The sequence below is a fragment of the Urocampus carinirostris genome, chromosome 18 (genome assembly GCF_059441175.1).
Source record: "Urocampus carinirostris isolate Australia breed hairy pipefish chromosome 18, RoL_Ucar_1.0, whole genome shotgun sequence".
NCBI lineage: Eukaryota > Metazoa > Chordata > Actinopteri > Syngnathiformes > Syngnathidae > Urocampus > Urocampus carinirostris.
Window position 1 is genome coordinate 25,835,846 of NC_142366.1, and position 26,739 is coordinate 25,862,584.

The following is a 26,739-nucleotide window of genomic DNA, read 5'->3' on the forward strand; positions in this document are numbered from 1 at the left end:
AGCTCAGTGCTCTCACTCCTCCTTTGTCAGTCCTTCAACAAACCTCTGCCCCGAAAGACGTGGGTTTTGACTCGGTCCTCTTTCCTGTTGGTATTTCCTGTCCGATATTGTTCTTGTGTATTTTGTCCTGTTTAATATCGGTTTCCAGTTTCGTTCCTGTCTAGTTTGTTTAATTTCGATATCCTGTTTTGATATCAATCTGCTCAGTCCCGTTGTTTAATACCGGTTCCAGTTTCGTTCCCGTCTAATTTGTCCTGTTAATTTTCAATATCCTGTTTTGATATCAATCCTGTCTGTCCCGTCCTGTCCGGTATTGACCCCATCTGTCCGATATCTGCTCGGGCAATTGGTATCGACCTCGTCGGCCTCTGGTTTTCCATTATTCCACTCCAGACTGCTGCCTAACGTGCATGATTCCCCATTTCCTGTAAAATAAAAGGCTTGCGTGAGAAACGTCACGCATTTGGGTCCTGATCCTGTTCTGGTTCATGACAAAATACACTTTTGACAAGACACTCACTTAACCACGTGAGGAAGGGACTTGTTGGCTTCATAGTTATTTTGTAAAAGATCAACCTTTGATTTTTTAGTGCGTTGTGTTTCTGGTAAATACACTTCCTCTGAGAAGGTTTTGTCATATTGACACATTTCAGGCTTCGAACGCTCGAAAGCTGAAAATATTTTCCAAGAATCAACATCATGTGAGACACGATCACAAAGAGGAACCGAATTATCATGACATTTAATATCATATTGACAACGACGAAATATTACCCCCCTGTTCGCTCAGCTGAGCCAACTGGGCTTTGAAATTCCCTTTTGACTTCTAAATGATCCAATGTTGACCTAAATGACTTACAATGACAAAAAGAGTGTGCATGTGTGTCAATAATTTTTAGTTGGAATGCACCTGCTCTGTGATGGGTGCTGAAGTCTGTGAAAGAAGACACTGGAGAGCAGACAAAATTATGGAGACCAAAGCGAACAACCAACTGAGCTCTGAAATTCCCTGGTGACTTATAAATGATCCAATGTTGACCTAAATGACTAACAATGACAAAAATATTGTGCATGTGTGTCAATAAGTCTTAGTTGGAATGCACCTGCTCTGTGATGGGCGCTGAAGTCTGTGAAAGAAGACACTGGAGAGCAGACAATATTATGGAGACCAAAGCGAACACACCAGGCAGTTCTGGGATGAAGTTGTGGAAAATTTTATAACCGGAATGGTTGAAAAGGGAGAATATTAGAAAGAAAGACCAAAATTGAAAAAAAAAATGTTTTTAAACAAAAACATCCAATTGATAGAAACGTTTTAAAGCCTTTAAAATAAAAAGCCTTTAGCAAAATATTTTAATTAATATGTTATCATTATTGAATTGCACATACGATATCACTTTAAGTGAAATTTAAAAAAAAATGTTTTTTACCAGCCAGACACTCTAGGTCAGGTGTTTCAAACGTGTGGCCCGGGGGCTGGTTATGGGTCTTGGGGTGATAGTTTGAGGCCCCGGCATTAATAAGAGACTTTAAAGGGACAGTGGGTGTTAATAGTCGCCTCCTAGTGGTAAAAATAAGTATTATTTCAATTGGGTCCAATCCAGTACTTGTGTCAAATTTCACCCAATTTTTTGAGGTATTTCATACAAAGTCACACCCAATTGTTTTAAACCAGGTATCTAAAACTTGCGGTCTGAGGGCCGATTGCAACCCACGAAATGATCATTTGAGGCCCTGCCTCAATATGAAAGATAAAAGGGGCAGTGTGTATGATTAGGCAGCGCCTAGCAGTATAAAACAATAATAATAATTGACCCAATTTTCTGGTTTGTTTACACAAAACAACTCAAATGTTTTTAACTGGGTGTCAGGACCAGAACAGGAAACAGGACCCACTCGCGTAACGTTACTCACAGTTTTATTGGGGAGAAGGGAGAGGAGCGCACACACGATCCGGAGATCGCTAGTTGCGGGGTGTGGGTGCTCAGATGCGGACTTCCGTAGCGAACAATGGCGGTGTCGGGAACGGGAAAAAGTCGAAAACCAGAAGCGGAGAGTAGACGTGGTTGAGGTAAAAAACGGATCGTTGTTCGGGGCGGGAGAACAGACGTGGTCGAGATCAAAACAGGTCGTCATTCAGGACGGGACAGCAGATGTGGTTGGGATCAAACAGATCGTAGCGGGAGAAAAACAGGAGCAAAAAAACGGGACAGGTGAAAAAGGGCTTGCCGTGTAAAAACGGAGATTCGCAGACGGACCGACAAAAGGGGACTGACTGGACAGAATTTAAATACTTACAGGGAGCCAATCTGTCTACAAGCTCCAGCTGGCGCCACCCGGGCTGGGCCGATTGGGCGCCATGGCAACTGTGACACCAGGTATCTTAAAGTCACGGCTCAGAGGCTGATGAGGCCAGTGTTTTGTTTTATTGATGTTTTTTTCATATCTAGATATTATTTCATGTATCAAATTTTTAAAAATATATATTTAAGGACACGAATATTTAAGCACGGCAGATGAGTGGTTAGCGCGTGTGCGGGGGTCATGAGATCGAACCTCCTGTGTGGAGTTTGCATGTTCTCCCCGTGCTTGCGTAGGTTTCCTCCGGGCACTCCGGTTTCCTCCCACATTTCAAAAACATGTATTTCAGGTTAATTGGCCGGTCCAAATTGTCCCTAGGTGTGAATAAGCGAGTGTGTTGTCTGTCCCTGTGTCCCCTGCCCACTGACCGAAGATAGCTGGGATGGGCTCCAGCACCCCTGCGGACCTACTGAGGATAAGTGGTGCAGATAATGGATGGATGGATATATTTTAGAACGGGCAGCACGGTGGTGCAGTGGTTAGCGCGTGTGCAGCATAGTTTTGATGTCATGAGATCGAACCTCCTGTGTGGAGTTTGCATGTTCTCCCTGTGCTTGCATGGGTTTCCTTCGGGCACCTCCCACGTTCCAAAAACATGCATGTCAGGTTAATTGGCCGAAACAAAGTGTACCTAGGTGTGACTGAGCGAGCAAAATGTCTGTTCCTGTGTGCCCTGCAATTGGCTGGCAACCAGTTGAGGGTGTCCCCTGCCCACTGCCCGAGGATAGCTGGAATGGGCTCCAGCACCCAAGCGACCCTACTGAGGATAAGCGGTGCAGATAATGGATGGATGGATATATTTTAGAACAGGCAGCACAATGGCGCAGTGGTTAGCGCATGTGCGGCACAGTTCTGAGGTCATGAGATCGAACCTCCTGTGTGGAGTTTGCATGTTCTCCCCGTGCTTGCGTGGGTTTCCTCCCGTTGGTTCTGTGCTAGGCCGGTTTCCTCTAAAATCATACATGTTAGGTTAATTGGCCTAACCTAATTAATAATAATAATTGTACCTAGGTGTGAATGCGCGGGCAAATTATCTGTCCCTGTGTGCCCTGCGATTGGCTGGCAACCAGTTCAGGGTGTCCCCTGCCCACTGCCCGAAGTAAGTTGGGATGGGCTCCAGCACCCCTGCAACCCTACTGAGGATAAGCAGTGCAGATAATGGATGGATATTTTAGAACAGTGGAAAGTTTTTGTTTTATCAGAGCCTTTCATGTGGCAAACCTGATCCACCCCCCCAATTAAATTGAGTTTGAGACCCCTCCTCTAGGTCGTCAGCACCCCCTGCTCCACTCGATCGACCGATATCGAACCGATACCAAAACGCCAAGTATCCTCTTCTCCTCGCGTGCGCTCGCCCATTCCGAATGTCAGCAATCAGCCTTGGGGGGAGCTGTGGTGTGTTTACTAGGGGAAAGAGAAGAGGACGAATGGAGGGAGGGGGGAGACCCACACACCGCAAGAGAGAAGTCAAGAAGGATACGCCAGCGAGAAAACTTTTCACTTGTGAGTGTCGGAGCTGCGACCATGCAGGTAAAAACAAACAAGCATGAGCTCATGGCTGCAGCCAACTTCATTAAAACCCCTCTTGCGATCGCTGGGTGGGGGGTTGCTTAGTATCTGGCCTCCTTCGGAGAAAACATCCAGCCACACTTACTCACCCCAACTCCCCTTTTTTCAAACATTAAACCCCAAACTTTTTTCCTCCTCTTTTATCTCCTCGATCGCTTTTCGCTTAGCACCACCCCCCATCGTCGACGATCGGGACTCACTCTCTCCAAGTCTTCTTTTTTTTCTTCTTCTTTTCCAATCTCGTCAAACGTTTGATTTCTCCTACCGTGGATCGGAAATGTCACCCTAGGACGAGCACGCGTTGAGGGATTAACGCGAAGAGAGAGGGGGGTTTCGTCGAAAGGTAGGAGGGGAAGCACATCTGTTAACCGAGAACGTTTTCGTTAATTAAATGGCGTTGGTTCGGTGCTAGGCCGCAATTTGCGCTCATGAGCAAGGCGCAGGAGGTGCTCGGGGGTTGCCTGGTAGATCGCGACGAATAGGGAGAGGGTCTTCATGAAGTATCTGCAGTTTTGGGACACCTGGATCATCCGGAGATCGTAAAAAAGAAGGGAGGTAGAGAGAGCTTGAAAAAGGAGAGAGAGAAAGAGAGAGAGAGATAGAGAGACTCGCCCTGTAAGCTTAATTATCTCGCCTTGCTAACAGCTAGCTTAGCCGAGTGACACCATTCGAACCACCCGTGTGTTTATCTCCATTCCCCCGCACACTTCAATTGGACTCTCCCCGAAGCCCCGCGTCTCCCTCGCGGAACAACTTTATCGCCTGTTACGTTGGAATTCGTGAGTAAAGTCAACCGAGTTGAGACGGTAAGCGAGGGGAGGCTGCTAGCTTGCTAGCTAATTGGTTTGCTTCTCCGGTTAATTAGCCGTCTTTATGGATAGTCAACTGTCAACGTGGAATTCTCCGTTAAAGTCTGCTTTTTGAGATTTCGTAACAAACTAAACCATTTGTGTTGGATGGTATTTCAAGTCTCCGAGTGTTTTCTGGTTTTATACCCTTGCTAGCTTGCTAATTGGCATGAGGAGGAAGTGGGGGATTGTAGGCAGCAGTTGTCGCATGGGTCCATTTTTCGCTTGCATTTTCTTCCTATGTTTGCTTAAATCTCGGAAAACTTTCTCCAAAAATCGATCCAAACCACTTCGTTTGGATTTGAGGGTCTACTGCAAATTGGATGGACATTAAACAGCACTGGGGACATTCCTGGCAGTTAGACGTTTGACACATCAAAGTCAGTACAAATGCTAATTTGTACTCAAATATTTAGTCTTTTCAACATGCAGCAAAAAGGTTGAAATAATCAAACGTGTGGTCTGCTACTATGCATTTTTTACATGGATCCACAAAGAAATATTCCTAAGAAACGGTTTTAGTTGTATGGTACGGTCTGCATATAGCGCTTTTCAAGCCAATAATCCATTGCCAGTAGGAGATCATTTCTTACCTTGATCAGAGCTGTCTCAGTAGAGTGGTTAGCCCTGAATCCTGATTGCATAGATTCAAAAAGGTTATTCCTGGATATGAAATCATTCATGCTGCTTTGCCACTACTTTTTCAAGTACTTTAGAAAGGAAAGGTAGGTTTGACACAGATTCAGATTCAGATCTACTTTCTTGTCATTCTAGTACACGTGTATACAGAACGAAATGTCGATACATCTGACCCGCACAGTTTCCTTGAATGTACAGATATAAATAAAATGTTGTATTGAGTTGGAGTATTGAGTACTAATAATATACTAAATAATTATGGCTATGTATAATATTTTACAGTAGCGCAAATAGTGCAAGAGGAGCAGCTAACCAGATGTGCAAAATGGGCAGTCAGGTAAACAGTAACAATAACACTGTAACAATAACGCTGTAAGTACAATAGTGCAGAGAAACAGATGTGCAAGGAGTGGCTAGCTCTAAAGAACTGCCAGTAGTGCAAAAAGTCAAACAAAACCAACAGATGTACAGATTAGCAGCAGTTAGATTTACTATGTGTTTGATTGACCGTTTAACAGTCTAATGGCCAGGGGGACAAGACTAATGTGGAACCTGGTGGTACTGCACCGCACACTGCAGTACCTCTTCCGAGAGGCTAGCAGAGTGAACAGTCCATGATGGGGGTGAGAGGGGTCCCTGATAATGTTCTTAGCTTGGGATAGGCAGCGCTTCTGGCCAATGTCCTGAATGGAGGGGAGAGAAGTTCCGATGATTTTCTCTGCTGTCCTCGTCACCCTCCTCACACTATAATTACTTAAGATTTCTGGATCAAGGTTGGGTCGTTTCAGTGTGGGTTTAATAACGGCAGACTTAAAAGCTGCTGGAACTACACCTGGGGAGAGTGATATGTTTATAATATTTAGAACTGAAGGTCCAAGGACGCCAAAAAGACTTTTAATAAGTGAACCTGGGAGCGGGTCGAACTGGCAAGTTGTCGGTTTGGCCGCATTCACCACCTGTTTGAGATCATCAAGTGACAGTTCACTAAAACTGGACAATTTCCCTGGACAGCCACCCTGTAGTGCATCTGTAGATAATAATCTGTGAAGCCCTTTGAGACTCTTCGTGATTTTAGGGCTATACAAATAAAAATGACTTGACTAATAAAGACCTCTCAAAGCGCTTTACAATGTGCCCATTCACTCACACTCGCATGCCGATAGCAGCGTCAGACGATTAAATAAATAAATGTGGTTATTTTATTGAGTTCCTTTAGTAATTTGAGGGTGATCTTTAAGGTCGCCTGTCATGTTGACGGGTTCTCTTCAGGTTGAAATTCAATTGCTCCCCTAACCACAGCAGCAATATTTGCTTAATGAAATAAAATGAAATGATCTGCATTTATAAAGCGCTTTTCAAGTCAAGACTTCCCAAAGCGCTTTACAGTGCGCTTCACATTTCCCAATAGCGGCCGTGCAGCCGTGTAAGGATACGAGAGATTGGAAATACTGTGTTTACAACTATTGTTAACCTCGTTGTTATTGTTACTGTTACTATCTCATAACTTACTATTGCTATTGTCATTATCATTGGTGTCACAATATTTAGTGACTAGTAGCATTATAACTTTAAAAGATGGGTACTACGATGATTAGTGTATAAAATATGTGACTGTTGTTATTATAATTATTGATATCTGACCTATGTAATATGTATATCCGTGAGATTTGTTATATTGGATATTAAATGTATTTAATATGGAAGATGAAGGGGTGGAGAAAATAAGCCATTTTCTTCATCTCTGTATTCTGCCAGTAATGCTTTTTTTTGTATTTATATTTGAACACGTGAATAGTTGGACATTTTTTGATCTGGTCTTGTAAATTGTTCCAAAGTTTGACTCCACACACAGACACACACATACTTTTCATGGTAGTTCTCGCCTTTGGGATTTTGAATTTACTACAGCCCCTTAAGTTATAACTTCCCTCTTTCCGAGGGAATCTTTTTGGATGTTTTCTGGCACGGTGTTTTTGTTGATCTTCAATAAGTTGTGAAGAAAAATATAAATCGTCCAATTTTAATAATTTGGACTGCAGGAATAAAATATTGTACTAGTGGTAATGAAGTTTACTCAAGGTTTAGGTATCAGTATTTGCATGACCTAATCTCCATTTTTTTTTGTTGCATCAAATCATTATTTTGAAAAGCTAAAAAAAGGAATGAAGAGTACCTGAATAGAAATGCTCATCTCTAGTGCCGGGGTTGCCCAACGTGGGGCCCTCTGATGACAGCTGAGGTGCCTGCAGACCTGTTCTGAAAATAGCTCACCGGTGCTAGGTTATTGTGATTTCCCGGTGAACCATAGTAGAAAATTATTAATAAAAAGTTGTTATTTTAGAAATGAACACCAAAGTGTGCCTTTCGCGCCAATAAGTAACAAAAAGTAGCTCTCTGCTTGAAAAAGGTAGGAAACGCCTGCTCTAGTGGCTACATTTTACTGCTAATGTATGGCACTTTTCAAGCAATGCTGTCAAGTGCAAAAAAATAAATTAAATGGGACAAACCGCTTTATGTAAATTAGTCTTTGAAAGTGCAAATAAAATCAAGTTCTTCCACTGGTGGACAATGGTGCCATTGCAGTGCCCGTAAAACGTGTGTTTTTATAAGACTAACAAATTGATGGGTAACACTTTTTTTAAAGAGCATGTTCTTGCCTTATGCTATTTCAGGCCAAAACGTTTATAATTTGCAAAAACAAAAAAACAAAAGTGGAGATAATTTGCAGTTAGCGTAATACAGGCAAAAACTCATTGGGTGTTCTCACAAAAATCCTGCAGCTAGACAAATCTAACCCTTGAGTCTTAAATTTTGACAGATGTATTCTCAACAATTTAGCTATCTTGAGGCATGTTGCAGTCAGACATGATGGCGTATCATCATTAACTGGGGGGTGCTCATTTCAGCGTATTGTGTCAATTGGTGCTGGAATGTCCCACAACAGTCTTCAGGGAGTGACTCATCAGGTTTTAAAACCTATAATACTCAGAATTGACAGACAATTAAAGCAAAACATGACTTTGATACGGTTGCAAAAGTCATTTATTTTCCGTTTGGGTAGTAATAGATGGTTGAATGTTACAATTACTCCAATTACATGAAATTCTACTCTATTTTGCCAACATTCAATGAGCTAATTCAAGGCAGTGTTGCAATTTTAACCAGTTACTGTGACTTTCCTGTACATTTGACTATCTATGACACAACATTGCATGGCATACTTTGGCCAACCTAATATTCAATTCCCATTTCTAGATTGATTCATGCCGAAATGTCGTGTTAACAAGTAATGCAATGGCTCGTTGGGCTGTGATCCATGTGAATTAAGTGTCCCTGCTAAGCGTGCTGTTCATGCCATTTTCCAAAAGAAGACCTCACTACTTATGCTTTGTTGTAAATGGAAGTGCACTGTTACTTGTGTTATCTTTTCTTCCGGCGCCGTCACGAATGGCAGCCACTCCAGCAGCTCCCGTGTTATTTTCGATTGTTCTCGATTGTTCTCAGCTCAGGGATGCTGCTGGAAATGTGAATTTCCCTTCGGGGATGAACAAAGTATCTATCTATCTATCTATCTATCTATTTAAACTTCACTGCATGTGGTCGAGCATCATCGCATCTGAAGCCGGCTAGTCCATCACTGTGAAGATAAAGCAAATGTTTCTGGCTTTAGGACCGAAACAAAATATGGTGTCCAGTGAGCCTTGAGATGCATCAAATGCTAGCAGGTCCATTCATTTTTGCAACTTTATAAAATTGAATGAAAAATGTAAAGCAACTTAAATTGAATTTATAAAGATTTAAACTGTTTATTACATTTTATTTCAAGTTTGACTTCCTCTCGAATAAAATCTCCCCAAATAAACCTCAATGTGGCTCACCTATTGCTGACAACAGTTGCTGTTAAATATGACACTTATTTTACGCCATTTACCAACAACCGACAGATTTGGATAAGACATAGTGATGAGCGCACATTTAGCACCGCCTATTTGCATGGAATTGTCTTTATTGTCAGTGATAATGAGGTAAAACATTGTACGCAACAGAATTAGACATGGCACTTCAGCTGGGGTATACATGTGATAAAGACTATCAAGGGAAAAATAAGATAAAAGAGAGTCGGGATAAATTGGCACAGATGTTTACAATGGAGTGCTTACAGCCTGCTCGAAGTTGCAATAAGAGCTCTATGAAATGATTTGAAACACTCATTAAAGGATCCAATACAGTTAACCCAGCAAGATTGTATTTGAAGTGAAATGATTTAATAAGCAATTGTAGTCATCATGAATCTAGGCCCGTTTGATAATGGATTTATGCTTTTTTGATATATTTATAATTCTCTTTTTAGTCTGTTTTTTCCCTCCAAAGTCAAGAATTGGGGAATTTGAGCTATTCCAACTTGACAACAACACATATCAACAACCTGATTAAGTACGAATATGAAAACAGTTTAGCCCAGTAAGTAATGTTAAGAATGACAATATAAGACAAAAATCCGTATCAAAGAAATAGGGGAGATGCTTTATCACAGTTTGATGTGTACAAAGTTTCAAGTCAAAAATTGTGTTGCAAAAAAAGAATGCTCAAGGATTTGATCTGATCATTATATTTTACGTCAGTTTGATGGTAAAATGGTCTGCATTTCTACAGCGCTTTTTAAGTTACCGAAGACCTCCCAAAGAGCTTTACAATGGGTTTCACACTTACCCTTTCACACACACTCTCACACACCATGCTTATCAGGGGCATAAGGACTTCAGTGTCTTGCCCTAGGACACGTCCACATTTAATTCCGCGGAGTCTGTAATCGAACCTGCGACCTCTCACTCCCAAGACGAGTACTTTACCTCCTGAGCTTCTTCATGACAAAACTGAAAGTTAAAACCTGAAAATAATTAGGCGTTTAGGGTTAGGTTAGTGTCCAAACATGGTTAACCTAAATTGGCAAAATCGGAACTTCTTGAGTTTTGGGAAGGACCTCTCGTACATATTTTAAATCGACAAATAATAACACTAATAATTTGATTTAAGTTTGTGATTTTTATCAGTTTTTTTTAATAAAAGTCCTGATTTTTTCTTGCCTTTGCTAAGTTTCTCTCTGTGCACACTTCAGATTCTCCTGTGTGCATGCATAGGTCTTTTTAACATACTCTGATTGTTTATTCAGTTTCGTTGAAGACTTTTAAATATTGATAAGAGTTTGGTAATGGTCTCTTTTTCTTGCCTAGTTTGATCAGTTCAGGGTAGGACTGTGCAGTCCGACAAAGGTACCATAGTAACTTGTGCTGTTCTGACATATTAATAGTCTCAAATTCAGTACCATTATTGAAAACGATAGTTTTAACAACTTAGACATTGTATTTCAAGGCATTAATCTCATTATAGTCCATGTAATTAAAAAAACAAACATTTTTTTAGCATTTGTCACATTTTCTCATTTGTGTTGGTGTGCTTCTCACCCATCAAGCTGTTATGTGCATAAAAAGACTAAATTCAGCCACAGTGCTGTTTTTCCGTTTCAATTTTTTCCCAATCATTTCAATTTTACTTTCCGACTTCGAATGAGTATCAATGCAAATGTGTAGTAAAAAGCACATCTTAACTGTAAATGCATCTCTGCCACCATCTTACGGTACTGCGCCCATCTTTGTTTTCTTCATTAGGAGGAGTCGGGGGAGAAATCGAGCAGTTACAGCAATGGCACAGCAGCGTGGTTGTGCCCCCTGTGCCAAAAAAGTCAAGAAGACCAAGCCTCCCTGTCTCGACACCTCACTGAGCAACACAGCGTAGTTCCGACCTGTGTCGACAAACTGTTGGACATAGTAAGTGTAATTGTGCAAGACCGCCGGAGGTTTCTGTTTCTTCGAGGTCTTTTTCTTTCCAGGACCTCTTCAAAGGTTTCATTGTTTTCTTTTAGATGCCACTTCCACCGAAGTGCTCTGGAAACACTTCTCATTCGGGGGTTACAGGATAGTAGGGCTGCAACAATCACTCGACGTTTTTCATAGAAATAGTCGGCGATGGAAAGTTTATTGTGGACTATTGTCGCCGGACAAGTTTTTCCAACAGAATGAGGCATCGCTACGTGAATATAATTACTGCCGAGAGCCCTTCAGGCGCAATCGTGTCTCTGTCTCTTGCGGTAACATAGAATACAGATATGGAATCGTCAATATTAAGTACGCTTACCAACATTTCTAAAGTTTGGGAACATTTTAACCAGAGTACGGCGAATACAGAGACTACTTCAGGGTTCCTGCGGATCCTGGAAAAGCCTTAAAAGGCATTCCTTTTTCTAGAAATTAGACCTTCATTGGCATTAAAATGTCTTAAATCCGATTCTCGAGCATCTAAAAAATGTCAACACATAATACTTTTTCTATTTGTTTGATCTAAAAAGATGAAGTAACATTTTATTGATTGTATTTTTTTAATAAATCACCGATTTACGGAGCTATCGAAACGGCGATGTGGTTTCAGCCGGGCATTTCAGAACAGTTTCATGTCTTAGGTCTACCCACTTTGCACAAAGCAACTTGGTTTACTTTGGACATATGCCTGTAAAGTGCATATTTCATGAGAAATGGCTGTCTGACAAACATTTTTCGCCATGGCTAAAAGATTTGCCTGGTCAAATGTACAAGGCATGATGTATTCCGTGCAATAAACATTTTTCTTTTGTTGTTTTGTTTGTTTCAACAGTTTTTGGTTTTTTTTTTTTGTCGACTTGGTCTTAAACTTGATTTCAAAAGGCATTAATAAGTCCTCAAAAAGTCTTGAATTTAACTTGCCTTAAGCTGCAGGAACCCGTACTTGCAGACTAGATTGAACTGTAGCGTATATGTTGCTATAAAAGAGAGCCGGAGCGTTAGGGCAGACTGCGCCTAACTAACGTATTTGAAATAAAATGTATGCAGTCCAAAGAACGTCAGTTGTTAAAACGGTTTGATATCAAACTGTTGAGAATCCTTAAGTTTTTTGGTTGCAGACTTTGCAGTTAGCCACTGAATGTACTTCACAAAATGCACACATTTGTTTTATTTACTGTTTAACGGCTGCTAAACGTCATTTAAATGTGTTTTTTATCTGCTTGTTTATAAACAAAATTGACAGAGGTTTATTTACGGATTTGTCCACTGACCGAGCCTTATTGGTTTTAGATTTCTATTCAATTTTTGTACGAGTATGTTTAAAACCTCGCTCGGTGTGTAATATTCGACCACTAGATGGCACTGTGCTGTCGAGTGCGAGCGAGGGTCACTGGCACGGCGGCGGCGCAAGTGTGGATTCCACTTTGTAAAATCAATGTTTTTTTTTTTAAATTTATTTACATTTTTTATTAAGTTTTTGTACCATTAGGAGACACACTAAGTATTACTCTCTCTCCCTTTATTATGTATTTTTCGTTGTACCAATTTTTCTTTCCTTTTCCTTATAAACTTTATGCTAAATTTAAGAGAAAAAATTATCTTATGATTCGATTCATTGTTTCAATCGTCGGTCAACTACTAAAATAGTCGTTGTTTGCAGCCCTACAGGATAGTCTCAAATATTTTGTCAACAGTGTTTAAACATTTTCTGATGGTTAACAAAATGAACAGTTTTTTTTTTTTTTCAAGTTCAGTCCAATAATTGAAACGGTATACCTTTCAATTATTAGCGTATTTCTGTTGAAAGAGTTTTGTGTTCTCTAAAACTGGTGGATGAAAACATGAGCTATATATGTGCCTTTGGGCTAATTGGAAAATTAGAGGCATTCCATAGCTGTTATGTGTAATCAAGCCGCACAGAAACGGGTCACACCCAAGTGTTGCGGGATTGAAAACACATCAGAAGCGGTGTCGGGTTTTTGTTTTTTTTTCCTGACTATGTTCTCTGATTTTCTTTTAGTCTGTTTTAAAACGGGATGCCAGAGAAGAAGAGGATGAAGGTGCGCTAATATCGTCAGGTAATTGCCAGAACACGATTTCCTCTTTTCATTTAAATTTACATGTAAGCAGTCTGAAGCAAAAACGTGTCTGTATGATGTCACTGGTCACTGAAAAGAGTCTCGTCACATATCATTGGAAAACTTACATTCTTGGGATTCGAGATATGCTATTTTGAAATGTACTCATCCCAGAAAATCATTATAACTCACCCAAAAAGTGCCCTAGTATTCCAATGATGAAACGATTCTCTAGAAACATGATTGTGTTACATTCAAAATAGTCCATTGAATCCAAAACATACGATAATGCCGACAGATTAAAAAAAATGCACCTGAAAGCATTTCTGCACGTCTGTTTTTTCTCAAAATTCTCTTTTACAAGAAAACAAACGCCTTTGATTTTTTTTCCCATATGGCTGTGGGCTTAGACTGTTCGATTGACACCACTTTCCACCAATTGCAAGCTTCTCTTCAAGGTCCACAGCCTGCAATAGCCAATGAGGGCCTATATATGCCTTATTTTGGCTCCAAATAACTTGACTGATTCAGATGATGATTGACACATCGGTTAGCAATGTGTTAGCCAATGAAATTTTGAAAAGTACTATATGCAAATGTACGGAGTGTATTCAAATTAGACACTAGAATAAACTGCAAGTCCCCTCACTATCCAGCGTTGCACACATTTATCACGTGTGCACAATCTGCAATAGAGACATGGAAAGATCACCAGTTTTTGTAATTTTTGCACGAATTTAATGATTTTTTATTGTTTTATATATGCTAAGGCAGGCCGGCAGAATGTGGTGTCAATCTAAATGTCATAAGCTAACGACCATATTGGGAATAATTTCACGAGTCTTTATTTTTAAAGGGGAGTTTCGGAGCGAAATGATCCGATTACAACAAGGAACGTCCAATGAAGTAGAAATGCTTTTAGGTGGATTTTTTTATTTCTGCATTATCGTGCGTTATGGAGTAAATATTTTAAACGCTTGGATTCACTGGACGGTTCTGGAAGTAGAGACTTCATATTTTCGCACATTCAACTCATTTAATGTCTGCGAGGGGACGTAATTGGTGAGCTTCACTGGATTTATAGTTTTCCGGTATCTTATTTCAGAATAATTGTGATGTTTTTCTGATGAGTATATTTTAAACTATCGCATCTTGAATCCCAAGAATTTAAGCTTTTCAAATGATACATGGTATTTCAGTGACTGGTGACATCTAAAGACAAGTATTTGTTTATCAACTGAACGTTAAGGGGTTGAGAAAATAAATAACTTTTTATGGACACCTCAAATGACACAGCCCACCTTTAAAAAGGCGCTAAATTACAAATAATCAGATAAATGCCCCCAAAATTGAGAGGTTAGAGAAATGGCTTTGGCGATGTGTTACTTTGGTACTAGTTACATACAAAACCTAGATTGAGCGGTGGTACATCATCTCGCCGTTTCAAACCATTGTGTGCTTTTTTTGTAGTGTTAGCGCAATAGATAAGCCCCTGAGCACGACACCGATTCGCACTTTAGCTCGCTTGTGAGAGGTGGGCCAGAGCATGGTATGATTTCCTTCCCACGCGCACATTTACTAGAGTAAATACTGTACATGCGTGGATACAAATTGTCATACATACATACCCCGGGTGTTGAATGTGTCTGAAGAATTTAAGTTCAAAGTCCACCATGGCCAATTAAAATGGTCTAAAAATCATTACAATTCTGCCTGGACAATTACAATTATATTTATATTTGGCTTTTTATCTGTTCTCTCAGCCGCAGTTTGTACACAAGTGAGGCCAACTGAACCTATCAACTCTGAACCCTGCCAGTCTTCTTTAGACAACCCCCACTGCGAGAAGAAGATGGACGAAGACAGGATGTTGGAATGGGATAGAAGCGAAGCTGAAGCGGAGCGAGAGTCCGAGGCAAATGAAATCGCAGGAGCCAAACAAACTGCGGTCGAAATTGAAAACGTAGCAGATGGCAGTCAAAACTCGACTGGTAAAAAATGCCCGTCTGCTGAAAATAACACTCATTTTAAATGCACCGCTTGCCAGGAAGCATTTCCCAACAGAACTGCCCTGAGTGTTCATTACTATTCTGCAGCCCACATTCAGAAAATGACAAGGACTCAAGGCGGGGAAATCGACCCTCCGCCCCCTTCAACTCCTGTTCTTTCTCGGCCATACGTATCAAACAAACCCTACCAGTGCGCTGTATGCCGAGTCTCGTATAATCATTCCATCACCCTCGAGAGCCATATGAAATCGGTCTTGCACCAGACGCGCACTAGAAATGCTGCGAGCAGCGCAGGTACCCTTCGCAGTTGTGCAGGCAGCAATGCCAACACTCCCAAAACCGCTGTGAGTACTTCTTCAAGTGTACCCAGGGAGTTGTCGACCACCGCCAAATGTGCAACCACCGAAGGCCCGTTGGTGACTACAGCAAGAGACGCCGAGCACATCCAAATGTCGCAAGTGGCTCCCTCTGCCCCCGTCGCGCCCCCTGTGGCTTCTGCTCAGGCGGTCTCGGCCTTTCTCACCCTCCTCACGTCCAGCCCCAGCACTCTCCCGCACCCCCTACTCCCTTCTCTGTTTGCAGCCGGCCACCCTACCGGCGCCGACGCAGCTCAGATTGTGCCTCAGCCTCACATGGTCATGCCCTTGCTTTTCAACGGGCTTCAAGCCCAGCAAACCCAGCAGTCTCCAGAGAACCAGCAAGGACAGCTCCTTACCCAGTGTGTGCCATTTGTAGGTCTTAACCAAGCGCAACAAGCCCTCCTGACCCAAAGACTTAGTTTGTTACAGATGCAGCAGGGGCCCCTCGCACTTCCAACACCAGCAGTTGCGGAGAACGTGAAGCGTGAGAGTATGGAAAAGCCCTTGGATCAGATAAAGGTCGGGGATTGCATAAAAACAGAAGAACCCGGAGAAGAAATTTGTCCCGATGGAGGAAGCAAACCGCAAGTTGAAAGTAAGGAAGACGAGGCTCCCAAAGACAGCAGAACATTGACCCGTCAGATGGATTTGGAAAATGACAAATCGGCAAGTCTAAGTTCCTCCGTAGTTGCTGCAGAAAAATGCCCCCGCAATAATAACCAATCCCCAACCCTATCAATAACGAGCTACCCAAGTTCAAGCCCCGTACAATCGAATCTCACTCCGAGCCTCGATTCCACACCGCAAAAATCCCAACGAGCGACTAGTCCTTGTGGATTTATCGGTACTTCCAAATCCAGCACGGTTTCAAATGCCTTAATCAACCGACATCTGCCAGATTGCCACGCAATTGAGACAAATAATCCCGAATCTCTAGTGTTGTCTGAGTTTCAGTCCGAAGTACTCAAGGCTTTCTTAGAGTCGCGAAGTGAGGCCGACGCGGTGAGCCCTTCACGTGAGGACTGTGCGGCCCTAGGAAGAGAGGTCGGTCTTTCAGAAGAAGAGGTTCGAAAGTGGCTTTGTCGAGCAAATGACGCCAAACAGAGAGCGAGATACTCTGAGCTCACACGTCACGGCTCATCGGGATTTGAAATGCACACACAAAGCAGTGATGACTTTGATTACGAAGAAAGCTCTCTGATCATAGCGGAGGAGGAAAATGATGAGGAGTCCGGTAGTCAGGCAATTGATCTGTCTCATACGAGAGGGCAGCGCAGGCCGCAAGATGATGAAAGAGAGGGTCAGGGAGATTCCTGTCTGACGTCCGACTCCGAGAACGAGGTTTACACCTCCGTGATCGTGACTGACGAGGAAAGTCAGAACGGAAGTTTTCGGGAAGCCCCGCACAGCCCCTCCAAAGATGAAGTGCAACGTGAGGTTCATTGCGATCAAAGTTCAATCGGAGGTAAAGTGTTACGTTCCGCAACTGTGTTTCTGTCTGACGCGGAGGACGAATATGAAGACGATGACGAGGGCGCAAGTAGGTTTGGCAAGAAGAAAAGGAAAGGAGAGTTTGAACATGAGCTGGAAGGGAAAAGGGAGAGACTGGATCCTGAATTGGATCTCGAGTTGGAAGCCCAGGGGGATCCCCCGAGTTCACTGCCCTGTTCCCTCGACCAGATTCCCAGTGGAGCTTTACACTCGCTTCCCCTTTCCATCGCCCCGTTTTCGGCTCAACTGCTCAGCCCCTATGTGCTCTCGCTAGCGCCGTCATTGGTTGGAGTCGGCAGCAAAGTCTTTTCAAGCCCACCTTCCATTTCACGCTTCCCCACTTCTATGCTTTCCCAATCCTCGTCTCCCTCCAGCCAATCCTCTCAGTTCTTGTCCGACGGGGGCGGCGACTGTGAGACCGCGCTCGACCTCAGTATGGGAAAAAACAATTCCTCCTCCTCCTTAGTTGAGAAAATTTCACCGCAAAAAGGTCAGCTACTGGATGGACTGGGCCTCAGGCCTACGTCTCAAGGTCTTGTTGTTGTTCAGCTGAAACCCGAATCTCTTACGACCATGTCTTCAAACAGTCGCGTGAATCTAGTTAACAGCAATAATATGGCAAAGATGAGTATTTACACAAGGCCAGAAGAGAAAAGGAACAGCGCCCTGGACGATGACCGCAAAGACATGGAAAAGGACGGGGAGCAAGTCCAACAGCAGAGGAAGGTCAAAGGGAAAAGGTATCACGATATGCGGCGTTCCAGGACCATCATACAAGGGGCCCAACTGGATATTCTCTACGGTTGCTATTTCAAAGATCCTAACCCCGGAAAACACGAATTTGAACAAATCTCCGAATGGGTTCACCTTCCCAAAAAAGTGGTGCAGATATGGTTCCAGAACATGCGGGCGAGGGAGAGGAAAGGCGAAGTCCGATTTATCAGCGACGGCACCTTGGCGGCGGTCGGCAAACCCCTCATCAAATTCACCTGGCCGCTTTCCAAACCTATTTTCTCAAACAAACCTGCCGCCGAGCAAACGGGCCGCACCACGCCCGCTCCGCCCGTGCCGCCCCGCGTCAAGACGGAGAATAAACCCGTCCCGGTGAAGAAAAACGTTCCCGTTCCGATCAAGCCCAAGGAAATGGTTTCGGCCGCACCCGCGGCGAGCGGCGGTGCCTCTGCGATGCCAAAAACCGCCCCGGAATCCCCCGGCAACGTCACCGTGGCCAACGTTGCCCCCAAAACGGTCGCAAGCGTTTTGTCGTCTCCCAAGGATCCGACCGCCGTCCGCCCTCGTCCGACTCTGCAGATTAAACGAGAGGAGAGCGAAGACGAGAAAACGGACGAGGACGTCGATGACGAAAACGAGACGGCGCCTCGGATCACCAACCGCATGGTGCCCAAGATGCCCACCGTGCCCATCGATAACAGACCTCCTCCCGCCGCGCCGCCCCCGAAAGCCAACGGCTTTAACTACTGGAACCCGAAATCCTCCATCAGGATCAACACTCTGTCGCGAGAGCAACTGGCTCATCCCCCTCACACGCCCCCTCGCGCCATCCAGCCCCCTCCCACTCCCAACATCGCGCCAGTCAGCCCCACCGCCCCCAACTCGGCAAAGATGGCCGTCTCTCCCGCGCCCCTCACCGGTAGATCCGGCGCCACGGAAAACCTCTTCCTGGCCCAATCTTCCAGCCGCAGGCCGAGAACGCACCTGTCCTGCCTGCAGCTCTCCATTTTGCAATCCTGCTACGAGACCTGCGCCCACCCCAACGCCATGGAGTGCGACAGCGTCGGAGCGGAACTCAGCCTGCCCCTCAAAGTGGTGCAGATTTGGTTCCAGAACACCAGAGCCAAGGAGAAGCGCTGGAGATTGCAGCAAGAGAAGTTGGTAAGTTGCCGTTTGTTTCTGTATTTGTCTTTTTGTTGTTTAGGTATTTAATTCCTTAAGGCCCCAGGGTGCAATATTTGACCACTAGATGGCACCGTTGTCCAATGCGAATGAAAACCGGTGCCACAGCGAGCAATAAAACGTCAGTTAAACATGGCAGCAATTTCAGTTAAATATATCATATAAGCGGACAAACATAGTGATATCTGAGAAGTGAAATTAAGTTCATAGGATTTAATTGTGCAATAATTAGTTCAACAAAAGTAGGCAGTTGCATCAATTTGGGCACCCTTGTTTTATTATTGATTTGAATAACTGTAGCACTAATTATTGGAACACAAAATTTGTTTGGTAAGTTTATTGACCCATGATCTACATACACAGGTGAAGCCAGTCATGAAAAGGGTATTTAAGGCGGCCAGTTGCAAGTTGTTCTCCTCTTTCCAGCTTCTCTGGCAACATGGGAGTGTCAGAACAACTGTCAAATGACCTTAAAACAAATATTGTTCTGTTAAGGGGAAGGATACAAAAAGCTAGCTCAGAGATTTCAGCTGTCAGTTTCCACTTTGAGGGACATAGTGAGGAAATGGAATCCACAGGCATGATTCAAGTCAAGGCCCAGAGTGGCAGGCCAAGAAAAATATCTGAAGCAGAGGTGAAGGATGGTGAGAATAGTCAAACTCAACCTACAGACCAGCTCCAAAGACCAGTAGATGGCACTGTTGTCCAATGCGAATGAAAACCGGTGCCACAGCGAGCAATAAAACGTCAGTTAAACATGGCAGCAAATTAGGTGACAATCCCTTTATGGGGAAAAAAATACAAATATCTTACCATTTGATTTTTATAAAAATTCATTCAGTACTCATGTTTATTATGTTTTACTTGATGGTTTATTTTGTTCCACCAAATATTACTATCTGTCCCTTTATTAGAGAAAATATTTAACTTTCAAAGTACGTTGCCGTGGTAATTGTTTTTGAAGTAAAATAACACCAGGCCGGGTTTCCTCAATGTTCTGGAGCCACATATGAGTCTTTAGCACTCCCCGGTGCTTTTTCGAAAATGTTTAATAATGGAAAAATATATGGTTTCTGTAGGACAAAACTGTATGAATTAACATTTTCCAATGAATGGAGATACAGTATTTGTTTTCTTAATTCTTTGTGGCATCAGACATATTTTCTTTTTTCTTTGGTCCAACATGGTTTTGGGGTTGCTGTCTCAAAGGTAAATGCAGCTTTTCATAATGTCCATAGGATGGCATTAGTCTCATGTAAAATAAGGTGGATCATGTTCTTAATAAGGTTGGGTATAAAACAAATTAGAATTTGACAGAGAAGTTTTTTTGTAGAAGGAATAACTAAGTTCAGTACTTTTATTAGATACTTGAGCTGTAATTTGGGTTCGTTCTCAAATATTTGATAAAGGAAGGTTTCTACTTAGTGGGTTTTGAATATCGTTGGACATTTTTGGAACGCAACCCCTGGGAAATCAGAAGGCTTGGATCAATGGTTTTATTGTCATCATACAATAGTAAAATGAAATTGGAGGCCTTCTCCTTTCAGAGTAAATGAAAGCAATTTAGAGAGCGGCTGGCTTTATTTCACTATGTGACGTTAGATGATTTGATCAAATTTATAAAATGAGAATAATGTATGGCACTTTAAAGTCGTCTCCCTCCCGCTAGCAATTACTTAAGGTCAAAATAAGCCTCGATGATCTTCATTTTTACTCATAAATCACGGTTTCAAAATAAGGTGCAAGCAGGGTTCTCTTGTAAAAATGTCACAAAATACTGCAAACGAGAATACGGAGGTATTACCTTTGGTGCAGACGGTGCTGGGCAGCGCTTACTGTGTGATCTCTGTAGACCCCAAATAACCTCCTGCTGACATCCACCGCTTTGAAATCTCACCCCAGGGTCCTCAAGCCGGCGGGGCCGTGTTCCTGAGCGCTGGGAGTTACCTGCAGTACAATGCTCTCAAGGCCAACCGTCCCATCCTGCCCAAACCCGTTCAGCTCAACATCCCGGAATCCACCGCTTCCCCGGAGAGCAGGCGGGCGGCGGACAACGAGACCCTGAGCGGTTCCTGCCAGGTCTGCAAGGTCTCCTTCGAGTCGCGGGTGGCGGTCCGGGCCCACGTCTTCTCCTCGTCTCACCTGGCCAAACTGCGCACCACTAACTTCGGCCAGCCCGCCGCTCTGGTCAACAAGAACGGGACCGGAAACGCCGCTTCGCGCAACCTGAGCCTGCAGGTGTCCCAGTCGCCCGTGGGACCCGGCTCACTTGTCGTCATCGGGTTGCCTCCGGCGGCGGCGGCTAACAGCAACAGTTAAAGAAAAGGCGTACGGAATGGGACGACTCCTCGGAGGACTCTCTTTGGACCCGAGCGCTATTCCTCCGCCTTGGATTTGGAGTTTGCTTTTCCCGGATTTCCTTTTTAGAGCTCTCACCAAATGACACCGAACGGTTTTCGCGCTGCTGCAAGTGATGGATTACGCTCGCCTTTTTTTTTTCATTTGAAGAGAAACTTAAAGGGATGCGACTTCCCAGGACCGGAACTGATCGGCGTCAATACACCGTGATCTCTCCCTATGTGCTCCTGTGGAATATTTTGGGGGAACGCTCTCGGCTCGCGGACGAACGAACGTACGTCGATTCGGAAAAGACGCGGTAGAGCAGGGATGTCAAACTCGTTTCGGCCCCGGGGCCCGAATGAATTCGCGGTCGACTCTGAAATTGTCTTGGAAGCGTTCTTATCTAAAAACAATAGTGAATTTCACCACTGTATACAGACTAAACACTGGCCTCTAGTGGCCGGAGGGAGCCTCTGCTTCGCATTTTGATAGAATTGACCTAAAGCAGGGGTCTCCAACATAATGCCCGCAGGCACCCGGATGTCCTCTAAGGACAGCCGAGGTGCCATTGGTCATTGTGATTTTCTAGTCCAAAGAGGTTTTTATCGGTTGACTGGGTCTATTGAAGGCCATTTTAAATCATTACCATGGTCATAAAATGATTTTAGAAATTCAAATAAATTGCACTTCATGGATTGTAAAAACCATTCATGTATGAAATGAAAGTTTTTCCATCTTTTTAATCAATTTTATGAAAAATATAACATGAAATTCCAATTTATGGGTTTTAGAAAACGAATGAGCTAGCTCGCTATCCCACGACTCTCCGGCGACATGTTTTTGCTTGCTCTCTAGCAAACATTTTCATTTTTATGAGTTATAAAACTGAATTCTGGCCCGTTTTCTAGCTAGCTCGCTTTATTTTTAGCTTTTTACTCTTTACCTGTTAACCTTTCTAGCTAAATGTCGAGCTACCTTTTAGCGATTTAGCAAGGCATCTCGCTCATTTTCTACTTTCGAGATTCGTATCAAAGTGAATGCCCTTTGCGCTAATTAGTAACAAAGAGTCGCGGGGGTTGAACAAGGCCCGAGACCCCCGGTCTAGAGACTCGCTTCTCTGCCCCTGTAGGCCATATGTTTGACATCCCTGCAGTAGCAAGAGGGCAAGAATAGGGCTTTCGACACCCCCCCCCCCCCCCCCACACACACACACACCTATCCTCCATCCCGATTCCCGCGTTTAGTTTTCACGACAATCCAGTCGGGGAGCGGATTCTCTGAATCTTGGCATACCGCACTTTGAGACATATTACATGGAGATGTTGGGAAGCATTCGAATGCCGGTGTCTTTGATGGAAAGATGCATTCGTGCATGTTGGATGCCTTAATATATATATATATATCTTTTTTTTTTTCTTTTGTGCTTGTCATTTGAATCTCGCTAAAAGCGGAGGCATCGTTTTGTGCGAGGGAAGACGACCCAGCAACACGAATTCCGGCCCGCTTGTTTTTCGACCGAATGATAGAAATGGCGCTCGTTGTCACGTTTTTCCGAGTCAAAGGCCGATTTTAAAGGACGTCGGGGTGAAAAAACTCAGTTAGGGGGGTCTCACCCCGTTACAAATTCAGTTTTGCTCAACTTTGAACTGCAAATCTTTCTGAAATACAGTGCCATGCAAATATTTTGCCCCCCCCCCCTCTGATTTTTTTTCATGCTTTTAACGAATAACTATTTTCTAAGAACCCACAACATGTGAGACACAATCGTGAAAAGAAACCGGATCTTTTCAACATATTGTATTAAAAATCGAAAATTGAGAAGCAGGCTTTGCAAAGATATTGGCCCCCTCTAAGTTAATATTGATATTGACCCTATCAGTTTTGCACACCCCGAAACAAATATGTTCCCCTTTTTCCTGACAAAACAGCTTAAGGTTTGAGGGTGATCAGTTGTTTGCAGCATTTTACAGGTCTTTCCACAAATACTCTATAGGATTGAGGTCTGGGTTTAGGCTTGGCCTTGCTGATGTTAGTTTTAAACTATTATTATAGAAAAGGGCCCTGTTGAAAGTTGAACCTGTGCCCCATCCTTAAGTCTCTTGGAGAGAGTCAACAGATTTCTGCTAGAATCGCCCCGAATTTGGCTCTGTACTCCTTCCCATCTAAGAATTATCCTAAGCAACCATCAGAGCATGACGCTGCCACCACCATGTTGGACAGTGAAGAGTGTTTTCAGGGTGATGTGCAGTGTTACTCCTACGCCAAGCGTAATGGTTTGCACTCTGCTTTGGGCTCATCTGACCAGAGCACCTCGTTTCACATGTCATTTGTGTCTCCCATGCGGATTCTTGCAAATGCCAAACGGGTCTTTTTATGGTGTTCTTTAAGAATAGGCTTTTTTCTTGACACTTTTCCATAAAGAGCAGATTTATGCAAAGTACGACTTTTAGTTATCTTATGCACATATTGTCCAACCTAAGCGGTGTATGCCTGCAGGTCATCCAATGTGATCATGGCCCTCTTGGTTGCTTCCCTGATTAGTTTTCTCCTTGTTTGGGAGGAACATTTAGTGATACAGCCAAGTCCCAGTAAGTTTGCAGTGGTTTTATGCATCCATTTTGATAGTTTTGCTCGCACAGTTCTTCGGGAGATGTGTAAATGTTGGGAAATTCTCTTGTATTCCATTCCTGCTTTGAACTTTTCCACAACTGAATCCTGAAACCCGCCGGCGTGTTTTTGGGTCTTTGTATGCTGTCTGTTGTCCTTTTACCAACTTCTAAAGCCCATCACAGAGCAGGTGCCTTTAAACTGAGAGTTGATGACTGTTTGTCATTTTTAGTCATTTAGGTTGACATTGGATCATTCAGTCGCCTTTAGGGAACCTCTGGAGTCAGTTGGCAAAGCTGATATATGTTCACGATGGTGTCTCATTGTTATTGATTCTCTGAAAATAATTTGAGGGTTTCGTTTGAAGCCTGAAATGTGGCTCAATGACAAAGTTCTCAGTCATGGTGGGAAATATTTTATCATGGGCGCTGTATTTCAGATTTTTTTGTGACTTCTTCGTCAAGATGGCCTTAAAGCTTTTGAAAAATGTCCGCAGAGACGAGCGCTCGGTCAAAGGTCCCGGTCGGGCAAATTATATGAACTATGTGCGGCCCAAGCGAGAGTAAACGGGTGCGCCCCAAATGTTCAAAATGGTGAATTTTTTTGTTTTGTTTTGACTGAGAGCTAATAAGACGGTGCTGTGTCGGGGACGGGAGGGGGACACGCAGGTCTCACTCACCCCTTCCCTTTGTATATTAAATGTGATGCTTTTGACTAAAATGCAAAACTAAAATGATCTTTTTGTAAAAGGATATATATTCAGAAAAAGATATTCCAAAGTAATCCTTTCTTTGTTTTTTTTCCTTCCCCGTCTTTTCAAACCAACCAAAAAGCAATCAAGAGGTGTTCGCTCATGCAACGTGTAAAAAAAAAAAGGACATCCCGCAGCTGGACTCTTGCACTAGTTCACCAGATTTGCACAAAAAAAAGTTTTGACATTTCAAGAACTCGACACCGTCCCGGATGCAACGCGAGGGACGGCAGTGTCCTGTCACGCGTGTTTCTCAACCCGTGGGTCGGGGGCCTTGGCTTTGGCTGTCCCAACTGTTTGAGAGGGACCACGTCTCATTGGATTGTGATTTTGTCGGTTTTATTACCTTTTTCCAGGTTCAAAATTCTATCGCTCGCTTTCCCTGGGAAATCGTGCCTATGTTGTTATTAAAGCCTCTGTGTGAAATATTTGACCACTAGATGGCACTGTGTGTTCTAATCCAAACGAAAACCAATGCCACGGAGTGCAGCATAGCAGCAAGCTGCTAGACAAACAGGGCGGCAACTTTTACTTTGTGAAATAAAAATTTCTGATATTTTTTTTAAAGAAAATTAACATTGGTATAAGTTAATGTAATTTTTCTTAGCATTTAAATCAGGTTTTTTTGTACCCTTAGGCGGCATTACATATCACACACTGCCCCTTTAACATAAGTGAGTTTTATAATTCAAACATTCATTCTACAATAAAAATCCACTTACATTTTTAGTTTTATTTTTTCCTCCATATTTACTTCCTTGTTCTTTCCTTTTACCACTATTTCCTTATTTTCTAGGTTCTTCTCATTTTTTTCAATATGTTTCCGTTTACCCCTTTTCATTTTTTCGCAAAAATTTCTACAACAATATCATGTATCGGCCGCTTTGAGTCTCCGTAGTTTGTATTTTTCCTTGTGCTTTTCGGCATTCGATTGCACCGCAACATACCTATATAGTGGTCTAATATTACACGCTGTACCTTTAAAGAGCGTCACCACTTGAACGCTCTCGGTGTTATTTTGCCGAGAAGGCCCGCGACCCACCTGTTGAGAAACACCGACTTTGAGGAAATAGAGGGGATCACCCCGGATGTGAAGCGCTCGGACGGCAAGACTGGGATACGACACACATACTAATGCGGTGTTGCACTGTCCAAATGTAATACTTTTTATGGAGATCTTGATTTTATTCTCTTTACATTTCATCGTCAGTTTGATTATCATTATTACTAGTACTACTAAGTACTACTACTTATTCAATGTACTACTCATGCTCTTTTTGAGTTTTTTTTTGATTCCTTGTCGTTTTTGATGCCACCTCTGCTCAGACTGAGAACGGTATTCCTCGGAATATCGAACAATAATAGTGGCGGTGTTATGTATCGTTTGATCCCCAGCTTCCCTTTTCCTACTCACTGTACCTTTAATATGTTTGGTCTCCATTATGCTTTCTTTGATATACTGAAAAATAAAATTTGGTTGAACACATTTTTGGAGTTTTTTTTTTTTTTTTTAATCTTTTCAGAATGAGGGCGAAATATTTTATATTGGGTTCAGGTTTTTAGCACTCTTGTAGTATTTTATCTTGGAAATATTACCGCATATTCGTTCTTGTATTTGTGTAGTCATTTTGTAGTATCACAGCAGTGGTATGTTAAATATTTGTCTAGTATATTTTTTTTCCCCAAAATAAAAGCAAATATCCCTTTTTTTAAACTCTAAATTTAATAGTTTTGTAGTATTTTCTGTATTGTTTCCGCAGTATTTCTTTTTACTATTTCTGTAGTATTTTATGCAACTGTAGTAGTATTTACGTATTATATCACTGTAATAGTTTTTGTAGTATGTTTTCAGAATGAAAGGAAATATGAGGTCCCTTTTTTTAAAATATGAATTTGATAG

The 26,739-nt window shown here is 42.7% G+C and overlaps 1 protein-coding gene across 1 annotated transcript; it reads left to right on the top strand.

The window, feature by feature from the left end:
• Positions 1–3,790: 3,790 nt before the first annotated feature.
• Positions 3,791–26,325, top strand: zfhx2 (zinc finger homeobox 2). Its single transcript, XM_088322126.1, has 5 exons — positions 3,791–3,891; positions 11,084–11,242; positions 13,311–13,368; positions 15,132–19,120; positions 21,044–26,325. Exons 1-5 carry the CDS (start codon positions 3,886–3,888, stop codon positions 21,458–21,460), a joined length of 4,629 nt encoding a protein of 1,542 aa, XP_088178252.1. The 5' UTR covers positions 3,791–3,885; the 3' UTR covers positions 21,461–26,325.
• The last annotated feature ends 414 nt before the right edge of the window (positions 26,326–26,739 follow it).